Source organism: Hippichthys cyanospilos, chromosome 7, assembly GCF_059441005.1.
Source record: "Hippichthys cyanospilos isolate Australia breed blue-spotted pipefish chromosome 7, RoL_Hcya_1.0, whole genome shotgun sequence".
Taxonomy (NCBI): Eukaryota; Metazoa; Chordata; class Actinopteri; order Syngnathiformes; family Syngnathidae; genus Hippichthys; species Hippichthys cyanospilos.
The window spans coordinates 14,104,352-14,120,279 of NC_142375.1; the positions used below are offsets into that span (position 1 = coordinate 14,104,352).

General features: G+C 37.4%; 2 protein-coding genes across 4 annotated transcripts in view; one reads left to right on the plus strand and one right to left on the minus strand.

The window, feature by feature from the left end:
- LOC148421158 (uncharacterized) overlaps positions 1 to 15,928 on the minus strand; it is a 24,868-nt gene continuing 8,940 nt past the window's right edge. Inside the window, exons 1-12 of one of the 3 annotated variants that reach the window (XM_088418812.1) lie at positions 7,747 to 7,883; positions 7,616 to 7,673; positions 5,932 to 5,987; positions 5,800 to 5,853; positions 4,801 to 5,724; positions 2,632 to 2,725; positions 2,156 to 2,277; positions 1,939 to 2,059; positions 1,717 to 1,853; positions 1,261 to 1,409; positions 904 to 1,052; positions 1 to 710 (exon numbers count right to left, since the gene is read on the minus strand). In XM_088418812.1, coding sequence (XP_088274938.1) covers positions 682 to 710; positions 904 to 1,052; positions 1,261 to 1,409; positions 1,717 to 1,853; positions 1,939 to 2,059; positions 2,156 to 2,277; positions 2,632 to 2,725; positions 4,801 to 5,724; positions 5,800 to 5,853; positions 5,932 to 5,987; positions 7,616 to 7,673; positions 7,747 to 7,791 — 1,938 coding nt within the window. In that variant the 5' untranslated portion in view covers positions 7,792 to 7,883 and the 3' untranslated portion in view covers positions 1 to 681. Of the gene's footprint in view, positions 711 to 903; positions 1,053 to 1,260; positions 1,410 to 1,716; positions 1,854 to 1,938; positions 2,060 to 2,155; positions 2,278 to 2,631; positions 2,726 to 4,800; positions 5,725 to 5,799; positions 5,854 to 5,931; positions 5,988 to 7,615; positions 7,674 to 7,746; positions 7,884 to 15,928 lie in introns of those variants that run through there. The other 2 variants (XM_088418814.1, XM_088418815.1) reach the window with 2 other exon arrangements.
- The window catches only part of LOC148421159 (uncharacterized), a 4,255-nt gene continuing 2,532 nt past the window's right edge, over positions 14,206 to 15,928 (plus strand). The window contains exons 1-7 of the mRNA XM_088420020.1: positions 14,206 to 14,259; positions 14,406 to 14,450; positions 15,138 to 15,203; positions 15,283 to 15,309; positions 15,389 to 15,454; positions 15,564 to 15,629; positions 15,766 to 15,828. Coding sequence (XP_088276146.1) covers positions 14,206 to 14,259; positions 14,406 to 14,450; positions 15,138 to 15,203; positions 15,283 to 15,309; positions 15,389 to 15,454; positions 15,564 to 15,629; positions 15,766 to 15,828 — 387 coding nt within the window. The remainder of the gene's footprint in view (positions 14,260 to 14,405; positions 14,451 to 15,137; positions 15,204 to 15,282; positions 15,310 to 15,388; positions 15,455 to 15,563; positions 15,630 to 15,765; positions 15,829 to 15,928) is intronic.

Below are 15,928 nucleotides of genomic sequence, written 5' to 3' on the forward strand. Positions count from 1 at the left end.
GGTGTTCCCTTGTGTTTTTAATGATACAGGATGCAAACACAAACATCTTTTAAGGAAAGGTAAGTAACACGTTCAGAAACAATTTTCCAATGTAACAGAATCTGCCAAAGGACCTATTCAAAAGCAAAAAAGATTACGAAGCCTGCTACAGCACACCGAGCAACAACATTCTCCACAAAATGTTTACCCAGATTGAAAAGCACAAAAAACAGATTTAATTCTAGATTTTGTATTTCAAAATCTCATCCAAGCAGTGGCATCTAAAATATAGAATAGATTCACATGTAGAAAATATAAAGAATACAAGAAGTAAAGAAAATTGTAGTTGCTGTTATAACAGATTTCAACAAAATGTTGAAATTTGTGCAGATTTTGGTCTAATTTCAATTATTGTGGGGCTGGCACATACTGTATGACTGCTTTAGAAACTGTTCTGCACTAAAGCATGGTTATGCCAGAACAGATAATGGTTTTTCCTAGTTTGCCGTCACAGCTAAATGACTAGATTTATCACAAATGTGTCCAAATTTAGAGGAAAACAAAGAGGTCTAGCCTATCCCCTAATTAATCATTAACTTGGCTAAAAGGTACATCTAAAAAATTGTGTCCATAGAACAACTCAGGGACCATGTTAGTTGTATTGTTGGAGCAGTTGCCATGTTGTGACAAGTGATGTTGAGCTTAGAAAAGAAGGTTGACATCAATGTCATCTGTGGAAAGATCAAATTAAAGACATTAATGGTTTGAAATTTGCAAATAACTCACATCAAGTTCTGAGATCGGTCATACAAAAAATGAATTTTTGTAATTAATAACTCATCGTGAGGATCCAAACAAGTGCTTCTGCAAATGACCTTGTTTATCAATTCAAGATTGAACATGTCATGCGTCGTGTGGTCTTACTATTCTTGATGCCAAAACAGGAAGTCCACTCAGTAAGGGACACCTGCTTGTCCTTGTCGGCATCGCACTCCTGAAAGAAGCGAGATGTGCAGTGCTCCATTGGAACCAGAGGGACCCTCAGCGGGGCCAGTTCTGAATGGGACAAGACTCTGGACAGGAGAGAGCGACATTCAATCTTTGAGTTCGTCTGTCAGTGAGTGTGTGTCGCCAACCGATACAGCTGGTTGCAGTGCATTTCTCTGCCACCGTATAAACCAGACGATGATACAAAATCTATCATCTCGAGTTGTGGATAACAAACACCCAGATATACCTCTACGGTTCCAGTTCCAGCGTCTGACCTGTTCCTTAACTGACCTGTCAGAGGGATGTTGGTCTAGTTGAGCAAATTGCCAATGCACGGGATAAATGTACATATTGTAGTTCTTCTCAAAGTCTTGGGCCAGTAATTCGGCAGAGTGATTACCGGCATGAAGACGTCTCTCGCTCTCAAAGATTTTCTTCACCTATAAAACAGACCAAAAAACTCCATGTTCATGTATGATCCATGCCTTTTAATGAGATCAGGTGGGGATATCACTTTGAGTTGCTGACAAAAATATGAATTATGGATAGATAGATAGATAGATAGATAGATAGATAGATAGATAGATAGATAGATAGATAGATAGATAGATAGATAGATAGACAGACAGACAGACAGACAGACAGACAGACAGACAGACAGACAGACAGACAGTCAGTATATAGATATACTCAGTTTCTATAGACATACAAATAGAGGAATTTGAGTATCATAAAACTTTAACGCACTCTGAATCTTTGCTTGGAAGTGAGGTAGCCCGAGGAAATGGAGTCATGTTCATATAGCTGCAGAAGTACATTTTTTAGCCAATCCCTCATTCGCAGCGGGAACTGGACCAGCTCGGTGTGCACACATGGAGGTATCACTAAGCAAGACACAAATAAGCGAGCTCAAGGTCATGTTGTTTTTTACTAAATCAGTATTGAAGTGAAGTGTTCACATGCCCTCACATTTGCACGGTCCTGTGTAGTCCAGATGTAGTCTGTGTGCCTTCTTGGTGCCTTCCAGATTGCATTTAGTGGCAAAGAGTTCACATGAAGTGTTGTATGTCTTGTTGTCTGTCCCACAAACCTATAGAACAAAGCAGGATTAGCAAATTAGACAATTGTTTTGTTCATCAGCCAACACAACTATTGTTACTGTTGTGTGCTGTAAATTCAGACTTACATGATCAAAATAATTGAGACTGGGGGGACATTCTGCGGGGTCCTGGCACACACAATTTGGCTTGTTATCTTCATCGAGTTTGCACACTTTTCCACGCTTGCAGCGGAAGCTATCACATGGATCTGAAACAAATACAACATATTATTAAATACACCTGACTCCACGTCAGCACGCTTATTCCATGACTAATTTGCTATGTTTCAGTGATTGTTGAAAAACCAGTGAGCTGTCACTAAAACACACCGTCCTCTGCATTCCATCTGCCTTCAAGCTTCTACAGTGACTGAATTCAACCTGATCTGTCTGCATTCAGTCCTTAAGCTGGCAGAGCTGTGTTTTGCTTGCGGCCATGAAGCAAGAATGGCTCCGCTCATGCTGAAGTTTTAATTAAATACGCCAGTCAGCAGATTGCGAGACTGTTGGTTTAGTGATTGAGTCAATTGTTGAGAATGCTGCTGCATTAAGCAGACACCAACCAGGAGGGGCTTCTGGGGGAAGAGAGGTCCTGGAACTTGGGTAGAGATCCACCTTGGCCCTTATCTGCACTGGGTTCACTCCTACTAAAGGGCCCTGTAGGATGAAATGAAGAGAAACCTTCAAATGCTTGCAAAAAAAAAAAAAAAACATATAAAGAGTTGTGAATGTTTAATCAGCTTCTAAATAGATCAATTTTAGTGCAGGAAATGTTTGAGAAAAATAATAACAAAGTTTAAAAGAAAAAACTTTACTTCAGACACAAGTAATAACTTCCCCCCACTTGAGGGCAGCAGATGAGAGAATAAAAACATGACGAACCAGAATGGTGATGGACCCCTTAGCCGCATGGTCTGTGTAATTTCACCGTAGGAAAAACAAAAAACAAAAAAAAAAACTTGAAGATAATGAATTTGCTCATGTTAGCATCCATTTGAATGATTCATATTCCATGTCTATTTTTTTAGGATTTACTTAAATCACTTCTATTATACTGAATTCGTATTCTTGTGAGCCGTTAAATGTTGTCTAATCTGTTTGACATTTAAATCCAATCATTGTTTTGTTCTATTGTTGGAATATTTCGGAGTCATGTTTAGCGAGTACAAAGCTGTGCAATTTACTACCCCTTTAACATGGATTAAGTACCTTCTAATCGGCAAACTCTCTCGGCCCTCTAAATAATGTACTAAAATGAAAATAACTCAGTAATCATTGACTTTTTATTCTGAGCATTTTCATTAAAATGATTAGAGGATCACTGAAGATTGAAACGTTTATCGCCTGGAGGCAAAAACCATGAGCCAAAAGATGTAATCTTAAATTTCAACATATTTTTTCTCACAAATTCATCACTTATAATAAGCCCTCGAGCCAAACTCACAAACTGTTGAAATTGGCGTAGCACAGCACACACATAAAACCAATGAAGTATTGAAAGGGGGATGTCAGAGGAAGGTGCAAACAAACAGTTGCACTTCAGATGAAAACCAAACTCAAAATGCTTCTCGTGAAACGTCATCCAATCTCATCCGACTTCAACTGTTCAGTGAGTATTAGTACATCAACGCATTCAATCCAGTAATATTAATAAAACGCCACTAGGTGACAGTATCATCCAGAAAACACTTTTCTGTTTCCTGTCCATTGGTGTCTTGTTTGTGTTTTCAAAGAGTAAAGCTACAGAAATAAAGTCAAGTTCAATTATTGCAAAGTGGAAAAAACACAACAGTTCTTTGTGCGGGACAAGACACATGCAAAAAAAAAAGTGTCTTAATATACGGCTCAACAACACAATATTAGTACATGAAGCTTCCCAAAATAAGGAAAGAACTTCTGAAATAGCAAAATTGCTGTAATACCCAGGAGCATAACCTGTCACTATAGTGGCTCAGTTTTAGGTGCTCAATTTGGAACCAGTAGGGGGCAGTTAAGCCAAAAATGTGCTAGTTAAGAAGAAGAAGAAGAAGGGGAAAAGTTGTTGACATGCACTAAGTGACTTTAAAGGGACAATGTGTAAGATTTAGTCAATTTTTCATTACAGACAGCAGGAGGTGCTGCATTTACCATTGTCTGTAGCTATAACAGATGTGGCAGCCTCCGGAGCAGTGCCACCCCCCATGTAATATAATTCAATGATAACAAGACCTACAATTACATTTAAAACATACTGTTGGTCATTAGGAACACATTCATTTGTAAGAAATTTATAATCATTTAATTAATTCCCTTTTTAAGGAAAAACGGTGTAAATCTTACACATTGTCTTACAAGGACACTAATGCATGTGTACATATAACATTATGTATGTGTGGACTAAACTGGAGCCAGTGTTCGTTGACTTGAGATGGTATTCGCTTGTACGCTAATGCTAATGCATTTTTTTTTATTATTAAAACAAGTTAAATAGAAATATAAATGTTTGAAAATAAACTGCACTTTAATGTCATTGATGCTGTGACTGAAGTATTGTATTTTTAAAAATGTTGAAATCACTGTAACATGAGGCACAAATTGTAGTACAAAATAGTACTGGTACTAAATCAGAATCACTGATAGACGTTATATGTTTCTTTAGGTTGGAGATATTTGAGGCCAGAATGATTTTTTTTTTCTTTTAATGAGAGCATCACAGAATTTCTTGTGTGGAGGTTTTCTTATGTGTGCCATACCCATTGTCCTGCTCTTCTCCTCTTTGCCTTCTGGACTGTGCTGTTATTGTGTCCTCCGCCCATTTCTTGAGGCGCCTCTTGGCTCTGTTCCTGGTCATCTTGTTTTTCCTGCCTTTGTGGTAAGTGCTTCCTTGTTCTTTGGGTCTTCTTTGGTCTCCTTGCCTTTCCGCTGGCATTACCTCCACTTTCATCATGACTTTTCTCCTCGTTCTTTCCAGCCAGCTGTGTGTCTGAGTTTTTGGCCTTGTTGTCTTCAATTTCATCCTGACGTGATGCTTCTTGTTTTTCTGTTTCTTTGATGTTTTTCACAACATCATCTTGTATGACTCCAATAGTAAATTGATTCTTTTTGATATCTGATGTAGACAAAGACTTTTTGTCATCTAGTAGAGGTGGTACAATTGCACTATCGCCAGCATAGTCATGATTGGACACTATCTTGGACTCTGTGCTGCCTTCAGATTCTTCCATAAAGGCAATGTTTGCTTCTGAAGATTCCTCCTCATTTTTCTTGATGTTCAGCTTCACTTCTGACACTTTGCTTTCTTTCGCCATTTCACCACTTTCCATGCTCGCATTTTTGATGCGTTCATCTCGCATCATTACCACTTTCTCTTCCTGTACTTCTTCTGTTTGTCTAAACTCCTCTTCATCTACACCTGTGTTCACTTCTTCATCCATCTCTTGGTGTTCTGCTTCTTCCTCTTCTTCTGCTTCCTTCTCAAGAAGGTCCACCAGTTCATCGTCAATCAGCAAGACTGCCCCACTTTTATCCTTTGTCTTCTCAAATTCATTGCTCTTTTTCTCAGTGGGAGCATTGCCTTCTGCACTTGCTTCCATTTCTTCCTGCTCCTGGTTGCTGGCTTTGACAGCCACTAAAGTGGGTAAGACTGGTGCCTTGTTGGCATCCTCAATGACAATGTCCTCATTAGAGGGAGGAAAAAAATACAATTGTAAATAATGTTTTCAACAAAACAGATCATTAGGAGAAGGCTTTACCTTGTCTTTGGCCTTGTGGGAAGTCCTATGTTTTCCATGATGATTATTTTCTACCTGTATGGAATTTTGCATGTAAACCTTTCTATATCCAAATGTCATTTAATGGTCTGCATTAATGACTTTTCTACTCACGGATGAAGGGGATGCTGTAGCCAGTAGGCATATAAATATTATGCAGGCCCTCATGCCTGGAACAATAAACCAAAACGTTTAGGAAAATACACACGTACATATCCATCAATCACTACTGGCACAAAGACAATCAAATTATTTAAGGCAATCTAAGCAATAAACTGCAGAGATGCACCAAAACTCTCAAAATATTTTGGCTTCCACACATTTGATTTGATTTGTGCACAAAGACATTCCCCATCATTATGGTGGCAAGCCTCTGCTTCACCTCAAGTCACTTTCAAAGCTAAAGTAAACATGAAGCGGCAACTAGACTGGAAAAAAAAGACTAAGTCCACAGTCACTTTTTGTTGTTGTTGCAAAGCAGAAGCAAAGCAGACATTAGAGGCTCAGTTCATGGGAACCAAAGAAGCCTTCTATGGTTTGGTCCAGTTAACCCATGAAGATCAAGTAAAGACATGGTTGTGACATGTAAATATTTTATAAAAATGTGTGAATTTACAAAAAATATTTAAAATGATAATTATCTTTTTTTTTTGTTGATTGTTTTTTTTTTCTTTTAGATATTGCCGATAAACATCACTTTTAAAATTGGCTTGATCGTTAATTTATTTTTTAAAAAAAACTAGGCTTTATACAATCAGGATATTTGGAGCTGATAAAAATCATCGATCTTTAAGTTTGAAAATAACCCTTAACCAACCACCAATCCGATCATGAGATGGAAGAGTATGTCTAATTAAATACATTTTTGTTTTTACTGAATATTCATGTAAATATTATATAAATATTAAATAACATAAACATTCATTTTGCAATTTGATTACTTTACAGCACAAAGTAAATACTGAAAATAAGGAACAGATGCTGCAGCAAACATTCATGTAACTATAAAATCAACAGCAGTGCAAAAAAAATGCATAATGATGCCTATCAAAACATTCATACCACACAATAATTGCACAGCTGATCAATTCCATCATTGATCAGGCGCTGTTAAATACATTTTTGTATCTTACATTATTTACAAGTAATCAATTAATGGTAAATCCGTTTTCCTCATAATTTTCCTTTGACAATAAAGAAACTGGCCATTGTTTTAAAAAAGATGAATGATTAATAGAAAATTCTTTAAAATGAATGAATGTATTTCAATTAACCAATTCTATGGGGAATTAGCTTCACTGACAAAACAAATGCAAAGGGTTCTTGGTAATGTAAATAATTGTCAGGATGGACTAAAAATTAAAGAGTGAGCTCTAAGTAACCCACGGGCCATACTTTGCCAGTCCCAAGTCTAGACAGACTGTAATTTTAGAGCTTTCATTTGTGGCATTATTAAATTGACAGCATCTTTAAACCGGATTGATTCTGGTGATAAACGGGCTTTCTTCAAGCTGCAATTACAGTTAAATGTCTGTCTGAAGGAATGTCTGCCACATTGATATATGGGCTACATAAACAGTGTGAATAATATACAACTATTGCACCGGTGAGAAGGATTCTTCATTATGTGACGAGTACACACTTGACTCAATCTCAGACACTTCATATATATCAGCATGCATATTTTCACAGATATTGTCTAGACATTTGACTTGCAATTTATGTAACAGCAGCATCCATTACCTATTGGTGAAAACAGAAATCTCAAAATATCTGAAGAAAAATAGTCAACACTCACCTTTGGATAATATAGGGCTCAATGCGAGCATACCAGCGTCTGATACAACAAATGCAAACTAAACAGAGAGAGCAATTTCATTCCCAAATCATCAACATGAGAATGAAACTTACGGCGCAATAATGAAATACCTGCAGTATGTTGCTGGAGGAGTAATGGGAATCTTGCACAAGCATGAGGATGTGCCTCTGCTCAACCTAGGTAGAAGTCCTTTTGTATTCTAGACCGGGATCATACTCTACAAACATGACCAGCAAACACGCCACTCATACAATGGGTCGGTCACCGGGCCTTCACTTTGATTACAAACGGGTTGGGGCCTCAGGGGAAAGAAAGAACAAAATGCTGCGCCCCGTGCATTCATTTTCTAGATTTTCTGTCGGAATTACTTTGAGAAAGAGATGGGGTACACCCTGGGCAGGTTTTCAGTCCCAGGGCTCAGAAAAACAACCCTTCACAGAATCGCATTATCCTCCGATCAAACTCTGCAATAGAGGTCTTAAACTGGGATTCAAACCCAGAACATTTGGACTGGGAGAAATATACGAAGCCATCACTGGACAGCAAATGAAATATGCATTAAAATCTTGCATCGCTAGCCAATCTGGAGAAAGTAAATTGGGATTCTGCAAGTTTAATTTTTTAAAATCTTTTCGTTTTAATGAAAAAAAATGGATGCAGTAACATTTGTCATCAAAGAAAAAAAAGCTCACTTTTGCAGTGACCACATTGAAAGAGTACATTTCAACTCTTTTTCCACAACATGGCAGCATGGTGGCAGAGTGGTTGGTTCAATTCCAGTGTTCCAACTGCTGAACACTTGACTTTTTGGCCTTTCAGTGTTGAGTTTCCATGCTCTATCCACGCCTCTGTGGATTTTCTCCGGGTGCCCCAGCCTTCTCCCACATTCCAAAAACATGGATTGTCATTTCCGGCCGGTTCCTTTGACCAAGACGCTGACACAAGGTCTGGGTTTGGTTCCCCACGCAGTAAAGAGCCACCCACTGCTCTGTAAAGTTGATTTCAGTGCAGAGAACACATTTTACTAGCTGTTGTATGTGACAATTAACTCATTCACTGCCAGCTGATTAAAAATGGATCTTTGACGTCTATAACCATCATTAGCAGTGTATAAGTTAACTGCCCATCCATGAAATAGCAGATTAAGCCATGGCAGTATTATTTATCTACTGCTATTAGTGCAATCGCAATCTTTGATATGTGCTAGGCATGTAGCTGAGGGGGGTGAAAACTGTATGTCACTGAAAACAAAGTCCAACTTCCCAGGTCAAATTAAGGTCCCTGGGCCCAGACTCAACCTTTTTGCTGAATGTTGGCTCAAGAAAAGGGCACCACAAACCATGACTTCAAAAATAAGATGCCATTAGGCCTGAAGAAATGGCTGAAAAAAGACCACTTGGGAGTCAAGCAAGGGCTGCCGAAAGCCATATTCCACCTTTCCGCAACCATACCACATGAGAGAAATGCAATAAACCAAGTTTGTTTTTTCTCTTTCATGGCCTTCCAGCACTCAAAACTAGACATAACGGTTCTGTTGTAAAACAACCAAAAGTCACACCCCATTTTAGTTGACATTTATCCCCCAATAAAGGATCTTGGATGTCACCATTTTCTATGCCTTTACTCCTCAAAAAAAGCCACCAGACACTGGCCATACCAACAAACAGTATAATGTAAAAAGAGCAGGTTATGAAAGTTGTGAAAATGACCCCAAGCCTTTTTCCATAGAATAGAATCAGATTTTGTTACTTTTCAGACCTTGTCTATAGTCACTAAAAAAGAACCTGGCAAATGTTTGTAGTTTTGTCACCGTATTAGGCAGTACGGTGTCTTAGTGGTTAGCATCAGCCTTCCTGTGTTAGGATTGCATGTTATCTCTGTGCTTGCATGTTTTTCTTTTTTTGTTTAGTTTTTTACATTTCAGCAGAATGTGATTATTTACTGTACCCAACAGAGACACATTACTCAAACAGTTTAAACCAAGGGTGTCAAACTCATTTTGGCTCAGGGGTCGCATTGAGGAAAATCTATACTCAAGTGGGCCAGACAGGTAAAATCATGCTGTACTGTATAGACAAAAACAATTAGTGTTAATAATATGTAGATTTTTGCTCTGCACACTTCGTGAACTCAAATAGCCCCCAAATAGCAGTGGTCAACTGTGAACATATTCTTGAAAGGTAGACAAAAATAAAAAAAAATGAAGATGAAGTTCACTTGCTGTTAACTTCTTTTTGGGTCGCATATGTATCAAAATATAGCATGTTTTCTTAACTTGCACGAAATGAATGGAACGTTTCTATTTTCCATTTGTTCAAAATACACATATTTTCTATATGACCCATAGTAAATAAACAATGAAATACAATGAAAGACAAATATAGAAGGGAATGGAAATGCCCCAATCAAAATCTGTGGCTGTACAACTTTGTGAACTGCAAAGACTTGAACAAAATCAAATGGTGCTGTAGTGTCCCACCCTGGACATTGGATGTCATCCACGTAATGATAAACTGTATGTTAAAAAAAATTCATGAAGAAGAAGCGTTGACATCATGTCAATACATTCACGTTATGTGCTAACAGGTGAGCTGTAAATAAAGTCAATTTAATAAAAGATAGAATACTGATTGTTAATAATACAAATAAGGACCAAAGCTAAATATTTGGATATGGCCCAGATGGTGACCCCCACCCATTGGGAATCTCTCCATGGCGATATTTACCTGCACTGAGCAGTAGCACAACAGAGCTAAATGCCAACTCTAATACAAATGTTCCACTTTCTGTCAGTGAAGCAATGAGCAAGCTATTTGGTGCAAATGTGGGCACTGGTTACTTCAGCTTGTGAGTTGCAGCACATTTCACATTTCTAGTTTCACATTTCTAGTTAAAGTAAGAACTTTTGCATATTGTAACAGCTGTTGCTAAGATAGAGGAAGCCTGCGAAAGGACTGAATCAGTCGCTATCGAGCACTAATTTGAGTTGTGGCTGACAGCATCTTGGGACAACACGCTTGTTAATCTTTTTTTCTAATTTATAAATTGCTCTGCAGATCTTCGCATTGCTTGTAAAAGTACGAATGTTTTGTGAATTGTAATGTAGGAAGGCTGCGCATGGAGACTGTCAGTTTTTATTGAGCACAAGATTGTGGTTGACAGCATTTTGGGATTATGTACTTGTTAACTGTTTTTTACATTTTTCTTTCAATAAAAGAAGAGATCGAACAGAACCATGACTGAGTGAATCTTTTAACACACGCAAGGGCATTACAGTATTATAAACAGCGGACCAATGGGTTTGCTCCTGATATTTTTGAGTGCTTCACAGAATCATCTTGTGTGGTGGATTAAACTTCCTCGTGGGCCGTACATTTGACCTCACTGGTTTAAACGCTTAACCATAGGACTGTATACTTCAAGCAATGTTAAAAAATGCACATTTGGATAAAAAATAGATGGATAAGCAGTTGGGGTGTGTGCTACATTGACAATCTCTGTGCAGTTACTACTACACGTTTTTAATGCAATTCCTCATATATTTGTCCAAATTCATGTTATTTATTTTACTCATCAAAACATACAATGTCAACTGACAATGAGCAATACTGCATCAAAGATGCTTGTGGTATTTGAGGTCATCTATTTATATTTATTTATTTATTTATTTATTTATTTATTTATTTATTCAGTGATTTCAGTACAGAGGGCTGCCATTCAAAATTCAATTGATTTTCTGCCCTGCCTAGTATACTGTATTGTCATGGAGGAGGCATAACCTTAAAAAAAAACACCAAGATGTACCAATGTCAGGGAAAAAAAAAAACATGAGCCAACAAGAACAGATAAAAACACAACATTTGTGCACAAACCAACTATCAAGCCAACAAGGAACACCTGGAAAAGAAAAAAAGAGCCACGAGGAAGCTGACTGGATAACACAGTAACACAGGGGACTGGTTGACAAGAACTGGTGGCCAAAATCAAGATTAATAAGACATTGGCAAAAAGGTCACAAGGAAAACATAACAAAACCAAAATCAACCTTCACATGGATCATGACAGTATGGATTTACTTTTCCAAAACAACTTATATACTGTAATGATGCAGTAGCTGGAATGCCAGTGTTCTGCAAAGATTTAACTTTTCTCGAGAACCAATGAGTGATGTTGAGCAAGCTAAATCTGCAGCAATAGTTCACTTGCATCAAGTTATTTCCCTTGTGTATATTCACAGTATTCTTGACTGTGAAGGTCAGTGTATCACACAACTTCACAGAACCACAGGGCAAACACACAGACATAGTAAACCGCATGTCTGCGTGCCACAACAAGCATCAATCAACCTCGGCTCACTCCGCCCCTTTCTAAAGCAGGACACCGAGTGGCGGCTGTGGTTTGCAAAGTGCTCCAGACTTGAGTGAACATCCCCAGCCTAATTACATGTTTCTTGTGCATAGCCAATTTCCAAGGAGGTTAAACAAGGAATTCTTGAGTTTTATTTAAAGCTAGACCATATATGGACAGCCAGGAAACTTTTACCGGCCTCAGGCAGGAAACGTAGACCTCCTTATTTAGCTATCATACTGTACATATCTTATTTCCACAGACCAGTCATGTAGTTCCAAAAACAGAGTATGGTTACATCGTTACAAAACTATCTTATTTGCAATGGGTTTCTAGGCGTTTGAAAAAATGCGATGTCTTACATAACAAAATTATCATTTAGTCTCATGTCAAGATGGAAAAAAGCAAATAATTCATCAGAACGATATTATACATACAAAAGCTCCATTTTAAATTACTTTTTGTTTGTTATATTATTGACTCCTAGCACAAAAATGTCATGCTATCCAGTAAAATACCAGACCATAGTATAAAGAAAGAAAAAAAAAAACCTTTCCCGTTCCAGCCCGCTGACACCCATCTCGTCCTGCTCTCATTCAGAATAACCCCCGTTACCATATCGCTCCCATTTTGGAGGTCAGCTACATTTAAAAAGAAAAAAAAAAATCTATAGTACAGTACAGTATCTTTTATACTGTAACAATCCCGTGATAAAGGTAAAGCGAACTTTGGTTTCTGTGACTTGTATCTTTCACTTGTATTTTTGGAATTTGCATTTTAGTGATATTTTGGATGAACTACACTTCCAGTCAAAAAAAAAGGAGATATAGACTACATATACATGCTGTCATTATTGGTCAACATTCTGGTCGCTCGTCATTCATAAGAGCCTGTTAACATGCCTGAGCTGACAATTACGTTTGTACACATGGTAATAGTGATACCCCAGATGAAACAGCAAAATATGTCATTTTTTGTTTGTGACAGCTCGTGTGTATTTCCGGTCATTTCCATACAATATGTACACACTTCATTACTTGTCATCATGGGCAAACTATGGCCCGGGGGCCATATATGGCCTCTTAAGCTTTTTAATCCGGTCTGCCGAATTTAAAGAAATATTTAAATAAAAACACTGACCCCTCATTGGCTGAGGCTCAGCCCCTCTATAAAAATGTGGCGTTAAGAAATATTTTAAAAGTGCCGCATGTTTAGTAAGGATTGGACAACTATTTATTTATTTATTTTTAACTGAACACAGAACACCTGCTGTATGCTTGATATACCAAGAGACGGTCATGGTTTTTAAAGAATATAGCCATCACTTTGCCTCAAAACACACTAAATATTAGCAATCAGTCAACAAAAGAACGTAAAGATACTGCTTCCTTTAGGAATAAAATGTGAAAATTGAATTTTAGGATCTCTATGTCTACTTGTGTCCAGCCAGTTAGTTTGCTAACTAGTCTGTGTCTGTCTGTCTGTCTGTCTGTCTGTCTGTCTGTCTGCTTGCCTGCCTGCCGATGGACCAACTTTAGGTTTACACATCCGGAATAGTAAAAAATGTGCTTTGACATAATGTTCCTTCATACTTTATGAGACTTGGTTTGACGTGCAAGAATGGGAGGATGTCGTTTCAAGGAAAATGAGTGTGTGCGTGCACACGCATGTGTTTGTGGTATGTCTGTCTGTGGTTTTTGTGTGTAATCATCACCATCCCGCCAAAATGTGTTTTGAGCTCACTGTGGCACAAATATACCTTGGCGTGTCTATTGAGCAGAAATCCGGAAGGAAGTGATGTAACTAAAAACATCATTTGGTATGCATATATACAGTAGCTGTTGGGGTTTCCTACACTTTGTCCCAACTACGAGCTTGCAGCTCCGAATAGGCGCTGGCTTCTCTGGTTCGCCGTCACAAACAAGCTGAAGCTCTGAAACCTTTTCACTCGGCGTCTGATTGATCAAAATTTATCCTTCAAGCTTTGATTATTTCTTCTCAGGTAATATTGAATACTTACTTTGTATCTTTTCAGTCAGTTCAATGTGTTTGCATTTTTTGCCTTTTCTTTAATTTGCATGCAAGCGTCTGATTTTAGCTGAAGGTAACTTTAACATTAATAATGAAAAATGTCATCTGATGATAATGGTTAGACTCTCTTCTGAACTGCTTTATCTCTCAGTGTGAGCATAGTAATTCAAATTAAATATGTGTATTACAGAATGAAGGTCATCGGATTAACATTGTGTCTTATTGGGGCTGTATTTGCCAAACCTGTAAGTACTTATTTTGTAAAAAAATTCACTGAATATGATTACATTCAGATTTTACCATTTTTGCCTTGTTAGTATCGAAAAAAGATGCAACCATTACTGAACCATTTTTAACATTATTTATCGTATCTCGTTTTTTGTTTTGGCAGATTTCAATTAGTGGCGTCACAGAGTCAAGTGAATCAAGTGAAACAGTAGGTGTTTTTACATTTTTCCTTTTTAAATTTCATTGAACGTTACAAAGTCGACCACTGTGCAAAATGTTCCATATTATATAAAAAAATACAGCAAAGTAAAAAAAGGGTATGAAAAGCAAATATTGTCATGTCATCTTGTTTATTAGCTCAAGCCAGCTAGTAACAATGTGACAGGATTTCCCCAAAATGTGATTTAAAACCAAGCCTCAATTAAACCAAAATAGAAAATTTGTGTATTTTTTTCTATGTAATCACCAATAAGCTTGTACAGGCTGATGTCATAATGATTGTGATATTTTAAACACTGTCACTTGCCCTATAAAATTGGACACTGCCCTGTAAAATTGGAAGCTGGCTATTACATTTTTTAGCAACATGAATTTAAAATCAAAAGTAATGGAATAATGAAATGCTTTTCTGGCCAGTAAAAGGCATCAAAAAAAAAATCTGGTTTTGATCTACAACAAATCCACTTATCCAAAAAAAAAAAAGTTTAGGTGAAATCGTGTGATTATCGACATTTTTAATATGTGCTGTTGAGAGCTTTCCACGGAGGCCATTTTGCACTCTTTCTTTTTTGGGACATCAAAATGAGAATGGGGATGAGGAGAATTCACTCTCCCCGCTATAATTGTGTCCACCGTAAAGAGTATTATGAAAGATCTTCCTCTTTCTATCTTACAGTCTCAGAATGGAGGCTCAAAAGATCCACAATCCTATCAACATAACCCCTACCAGTACCATCAACAGGTAAATTAATACATATACAGTATTTTGTTCTTCTGTTGAAAACATAATTTTGAGGTTTCATCTTCTTTTTTTGTTTCAGAGCTCTGAAGAAAATCGTCAACATCAAGTGAGTACCAACAGACCTTTCAGCAAATTCACCCGCTATTTTAAGGCTGTCATTAAATGTCTATGTTAATTTCTTTCAGACTCAAACAGGAGGTTCCTATGATCCACAATCCTATCAACGTGACCCCTACCAATACCACCAACAGGTAATTTACCCCAAATGCGTTAGGTATTTCTTTCTACAGCTGACAACAATGAGCTTTGAATGATTCAGAAGAGTATCACTTACTCTTTCTCTCTCTAAATTTATTTCAGTCTCACACTGGAGGCTCATCTGATCAACAATCTTATCAGCAGTACTTGTACCAGTATTACCAGCAGGTAATATGCTGAAAACATGAGTTGGTTATGATTTTGTGCTGTTGACGGTACCATTTTAAGATGTTTTAAAAAACATGTCATTCATTCTGTATATGATAATGAATATCATAAACACCTTTCTGGTCATTTTTCACAGGCTCAGAATGGCGATTCCTATGATCCACAATCCTATCAATATTACATCCAACAGTACCAACAGGTGACTTAATCTTCAAATGATTGATTGTACTAAGTGTGATTAAGTTTTAGCTAAACTTTTTTTTTTAGCTTTATTTTAGTTGTTAGCCTATTGTAATGTT